This window comes from Pseudorasbora parva, chromosome 15, assembly GCF_024679245.1.
Source record: "Pseudorasbora parva isolate DD20220531a chromosome 15, ASM2467924v1, whole genome shotgun sequence".
Taxonomy (NCBI): Eukaryota; Metazoa; Chordata; class Actinopteri; order Cypriniformes; family Gobionidae; genus Pseudorasbora; species Pseudorasbora parva.
Genome location: NC_090186.1, coordinates 36,379,547 through 36,385,741, shown reverse-complemented (window position 1 = coordinate 36,385,741; position 6,195 = coordinate 36,379,547). Strand labels below are relative to the sequence as shown.

At 34.8% G+C, this 6,195-nt stretch overlaps 1 protein-coding gene and 1 long non-coding RNA gene across 2 annotated transcripts in view; one reads left to right on the top strand and one right to left on the bottom strand.

Annotated features, from left to right (window-relative positions):
* Positions 1-353: 353 nt before the first annotated feature.
* hddc2 (HD domain containing 2) lies at positions 354-2,761 on the bottom strand. The gene is made up of 6 exons (XM_067417933.1): positions 2,634-2,761; positions 2,426-2,547; positions 1,203-1,305; positions 1,053-1,121; positions 817-955; positions 354-707 (listed from the first exon to the last, which is right to left on the bottom strand). The coding sequence occupies exons 1-6, from the start codon at positions 2,676-2,678 to the stop codon at positions 571-573; spliced, it is 615 nt and encodes a 204-aa protein (XP_067274034.1). The 5' UTR covers positions 2,679-2,761; the 3' UTR covers positions 354-570.
* Positions 2,131-6,195, top strand: part of LOC137041533 (uncharacterized) — a 102,174-nt gene continuing 98,109 nt past the window's right edge. The window contains exon 1 of the long non-coding RNA XR_010898117.1: positions 2,131-2,361. This is a non-coding gene — a long non-coding RNA (uncharacterized lncRNA). The remainder of the gene's footprint in view (positions 2,362-6,195) is intronic.

Here is a 6,195-nt window from a genome sequence, read left to right as displayed (position 1 = left end):
CATAAACCATAACATGAAGATTAATTTTACTGCTCTTTCATCATTATTAAGAAAGTGTCGCAAAGTCTCTGCAAAACATTTTGACCTTCAATTCACTTTTTTTGTAGCCCCTGCTTTATGCTTTTCTTTCCACTTCCTGTGTCAAAATTTCAGAACTGCAGAACTGAATGTTAGGATGAGTTGTGCATTGTGTTTTTATGTTTAACAAAGTAAAATCAGGTTCAGTGGTCATAAAACATTCTTTTTTTTTCTTTTTTTTAAAATGATGTAATAAAGGAAGGCAGTTAAATGCTGATCAAAACAAAAAAAGTCCTTTTGTAAGAATAAAAAACACTTTCACATATTTTGTTTTGATAAAAAAAAAGATTGATTTTTTTAATCAATAAAATTACAACCGTGGAAGCAAATCATGTCCTGCAGAACATTCAAACAGGACAGGAACATCACACAGCCACAAACCATGCTTCTGTACAATGAAAAAAGATTATAATAAAACAGTACATCTCGACTAAATAACACTTTTGTGCACAGACGTGTGGAGGTAGCTTCATTACGTGACAGGACTGGAGATCATGGTGTTGCCAGTGTGTGAAGGTTTGTGTCAGTGGTCTTCTCAGCAGCATTATCTCCTTTGGCAGCGATATGGCGAGCTCTCTCCTCATTCAAACTCTTAACCAGACCCAACACCTCTGGGTGATGGAACCTTCCTATGATGAGAGGGTTACACCCCTAATAAGCATTCATTGCAAGTATGAAAAATTAAGTTCTTGCAAAATTGGATCCTGAGTTTGTAGAAGTTAGAAATGAAGATCAAACCTTCAGTGGAGGTGAAGAACTCCTGGAGTCTTCCAGGTTTGCCCTCCAACTCTTCATATTCATGAGCTTGTATTATCATCTCCAGCTGGTCCAACTCCTTCACCAGTTTGGCTTCTGGAGTGGACTGATTCTCATACTCCTGTGAGGGATGTAGTCCATGCAGTTTAAAATGTCATGCCAAAGCTAAAAAATAAAAAGAAGAACTTGGTCCAGTTTCATTTTGATCATTAACTGACCTCCCATAAGTTGTAAATCTCTCTCTTTAAGCCATCATCTAACAGGCCTGTGATATGCACCATTGCCTCCTAAAGAGAAAGAGTTTCAATGTTGAATGTGTACACAAACAAAATGTTTCAAATATAAAATTTAACTTAAAACCATCACACCTTTTCCCTCCGGTGCTTCTCTGCTTTGCTAACATTATCTGCTGGAGCAATATCTCCCACAATACACTCAGCCAAGTCATGAACCAAAGCCATCTTCATGCATCTGGGAAGAGAAGAGATGATTTTTATTACTTCTAGAATTGTAAAGATATTTATACATTTTCTACAACTTACAAACTTTTGACCTGTAGTGCATTTGAATGAATCTAAACGAACTGAAAAATAATACATGAATGTTAATAAACCAAACAAGTGTGGTTCAAACTATGAACTGCATAAGTGTGAATTAATCTTAATGAATTGAACATATGTAAATTAATCTAGATGATTCACACAAATGTAAATGAATCTAAATAAGCAGTGTAACATGAAGGAATCTCAGGGCACTGCACAAATGAGAATGAATCTAAATGAACTTCACAAATGAGGTGAGTCTATTGTGAATGTATCAAAATGAACTGCTCAACTGTGAATCAATCTCAGTATACTTATTAATCCTTAACTCTGTAAAGAGAACCTATATAGTATATACATATATAATAGGGAAATATTACATAATTAATTTTCTAAATTTCACACACATAAGCAAAAATGTTCTGGCTCAAAACCTCTCTTTTCTCTTTCTTCTTTTTATTTAAAGAGGAGACAAATATATTCAAAGCTCTGTTAATCCCAAAGCAATTAAAACTATCCTTATAGTCAACCTTTTTGCCTTCTTGTTGTTTATGTCACCCTAGCAGCTTAGCTGTGCCTGTGTATCATTTTAGTTTTGTTGTTTCCATTTCTATCTTTATTGCTTTAATGCAGTTATGTGTTGTAATGGTTAATCTAAAAAATAATCTTTAATAATAAAAAATAAAATAAATATATGAACGAATAATGCGGCGCGTTTCAAAGCACTTCTCCAAACCACACCTTAAATCTCTATTAACCAATCATACTTTAGCAACTGTTGCTACACAAACTTTTGTTTCTCTTACAATGAGGATCTGTGTTTGTTTGGATAGTTAACTTATAACGTTTTTGCCAGATTACTTATAATAGTAACACAAGAACCCGAAGAGGATATATACGTTACTCTTGATGCTGTGGATTAAACCGTCAACTCATTCAAATAAACATGAAGAACAGCAGTAAGAACACCAACGTTCGTTCAAAGGTAAGGTAAATAATCCTCGATTTTACGACCCCTCGTTCAGACCATAGACAGTAAAGGTACAGACCTGTCTTTATTGACACTGATGTCCTGTATTGTTAAGGCCATCATTGACATTCTGTACATATGATCAGACACACTCTCAGGCTGTTTGATGCTTCTGTACACCCATCCTGTTCGTGGCACGCGCTGTAACACAAGCAATCGTTAATATAGCATATAAGTTAACCTGCAAAATAATGTATTACGTGTAATGTAATACGAATTTCACTCACTTTTAGCTGTCCGACTAATTTCATGAACTGTAACATGTTGTCCATCCCGGTACACCAACCGATAGGATGCCGACGTCAACGACCCGGATGCAAAACAACAGTGTGAGCTTGATGACATACAGCCGCCGCTAGATGGTGACAGAACACAATCAATGGAAGTCAATAGAGTCTTACAAGTCGAGCAAATTCTAAGAACTTCAAAAAATAATATATGTATATAATTTATGAATAAAAATAGCATTCTTATTTGTAATAGTCATAGTAAATGTGCCTAATTTGTATTTATTGAATAAAATATGTTGTTAATTTGTATTTATTGATTAAAAAATAAAATAATTATTTAATATTTTCACGAATTAAATAAAAAAAAAATTAAATACCATTTATCAAAGCATATCATGATACAACAGTCCATACATATACCATGGGATTTACAGATATTTACTATTTAAATAACATGAATATGGCAACTATTCACTACTATATAGCAAAGTACAACTATTACCATTTTATGCCAAATTTAGTCTAATTGGTCTGTAATTTTTATTGCCAATTTAAATATTTTTTTAAACTTCAAAGTGTAAACTAGGGGTGTAACAATATATTGTGTCTATATATAGGGCTGTATGAAGGAAAAAATTCAAGTTTACAGAGTTTTAGTGTCAGTACTACATTAAATGCAAAAATTAAATGCAATGCGGGGATATTTGTGGGTCCTGATCATACCACATGTTTCCATTAAATAGTAGCCTACATTATTTTAAATAAATAGGCTACCAGTCAGTGACAGAGTACAAGCTTATTCCTCTAAAATAATTCACTATTTTCAGCTTCAGAACCATGAATATTTTTATTCTGGTGTTACCATTGTCCTGTGCATTGGGTTACCAGCACCAAGTCCAAGCCTGTTCATTTCAACCCCGATATAATAATGTAACAGTACACTTTTGTTAACCTTTTACCATATGTTGCTGAGTATCTCAATAATATTGTATCGTGAATTCATTATTGTGATATGTATCGAATCGAGACATGAAACGGAGAGGGTTGTAACATGTGGTCAGTTGTAACACTGTAAGTTTGACAGGTCAGAAAAGAGCTGTGGTAACGTCATTAATATCATACAGTACCATCTTTTTTTTTTGAGCTCACAGGAGAAATTGCATGCGACGGTGAGCAAATTGGTAGATTTTATGAAAATTGATTTTCAGGTAAGAAAGTTCAAATTTTCATCAAGATTGTTTTTTGTCTAGCAATCACTGAATTGTAGGTACAATTATTTAACTTACATGACCGGAAATAGCTATTTCCCTAGTTTGCTTAGATGCTTTGTATTTATGCTAACTTCTAAACCACAAGCTAAAACAGTTAGCTATGGCTGTTAAGGGTGGGGATAGTTGTAAAAGTTCATTAAAAATGTTACAAACAACCCTTATGATGATTCCAAGGAGTCCAGTTATCATTTTGTTGCGTATTAGGGGATTCAATTCAGTAAATGTGTTTTCATCATAGTTTATGTACGTGTTCTTGCCAGATAAAAATGATCTGCCTCAAATGAACTCACAAGATTTTAGTGCAAATTATTAGAATTTATGCGTATCTTTATGTTTCCATCCAGCTTTTTTTATGCAGCACATAAAAATTCACATAAAAATAGGTGGATCACAGAAACACAGCTAGTGACTGAACCCTTATGTGACAGGAATACTTACACTCCCATGCAGTTAGGGGTTCAAGCACGAAGTGCTGAACACCTATTGTATTTGTGCTGATTTTTAGGGGTTCAAGCACGAAGTGCTGAACACCTATTGTATTTGTGCTGATTTTTATTAGGGGTTCAAGCACGAAGTGCTGAACACCTATTGTATTTGTGCTGATTTTTATTAGGGGTTCAAGCATGAAATGCTGAAACCCTATTGTAATTGTACCGATTTTTATTATTATTATTATTATTCTGCCGTAAAACTCATCGTGCAGACCAAACCGTAAGGCCTAGAGACTTGAAACTTTGTCAATAGGTAGTCCAAAAATCGAGGAGAGGTTCTCAAATTATGAGCCAGATTGGCCAATAGGTGGCGCTATAGCGCAAAAAACAAAAAAAAGTCACTATTTTGCTTATATCTCAAAAACCCATTGTCGCACAATCAAGTGTCTTACATCATTGGAATCCTTGGCTCAAGCCGAACAAAAAACATAGGAGGTATTTTATTTCCGGTATGCAAATTTTTCCGCCATTTTGAATTTTGTCAAAAACCTACTTTTGCGAACTAGTCCCTGGTTTTTTGACATATCAGAACCAAACCAGTGCCAAAATGTTCTGTCTGGTCTGAATATCAATAATTATCAAAAATATGGTGAAATTTTGACTCATGAACGAAAAGGGGCGTGGAAATGTACATTTAAGGCGGAGCCTATTTTACTAAAGAGGCTATAACTCAAGAAGGAAATGAGATAACTTCACCAAACTTGGTACACATGTGTATGGACTCATTCTGAGGTCACGATAAAAAAAACGTGAAGATTGACCACTTGGTGGCGCTATAATGTGGAAAAAACATGATAATAGCTATAACCACGCGATCGCTAGTCCGATTGACCTGAAAATTGGTATGCCGTGTCTTGGCCCAAGCTACCATGTATGTATATGAGGACATTGGTGTATCTCAAAAAACATGGCCGTCATAGACCAATGAATTTTGAGCACCTATTAGACAAGGTTAATGGAGGTTGATCAGAACGAAACTCAGTTGGCATGTTTGACTCATGGTCCTAGAGGTTTGTAAGAAATTTGAAAGAAATCGGCCACTAGTTGGCGCTAACGAGTTTTATGGCTTTGAAATCACGTGGTGTTCCACATATCCATGAAATATGCATATCATATGATAGATCTCCTCATGATGAACAACTTTGCCTCTAGAACCATTGCTGTCAATAAAATCATTAATTAAATTTTCGTAATTATGTTAAAAACCTACTTTTGCGAACTAGTCCCTGGTTTTTTACCCAATTGGAACCAAACCAGTCTAGGACAATTCTATAGACACTCCAGGTCAATAATTATTGAAAAAAAGTTGAACTTTTGCATTTGCATGGCTATAACAGGGCCATTTAGAAAAGAGGCGTGGCAAAATACACTCAAAAGCCTATAAATCCTAAGGGAAAACTCAAAACTTCACGGAAATTATTGGGTATATGTGGCATAACATGTTAAAGACACATGCAAAGTTTTATGGAGATCGGAGTATAGGGGGTGCTATAAGTGTGTTAAAAAGCTTTGAAAACCATGTATTCCCTATGTTGAATTGCCTGTATTGGCTGTAAATGGTATTTTCCATCTCGTTAATCAGGTGGGGTTAAAACAGCCACATAATATGCATATATTATGATAGATCTTCTCATACTGAACAACTTTGCCTCTATAACCAATATTGTCAATCAAATATTTATTTAAATATTCACAATTATGTTAAAAACCTCGTTTTGCAAACTAGTCCTTGGTTTTTTTGCCTGATCGGAACCAAACCACAGCAGTATGATTCTCTGGACTCTGCTGATCAATAGT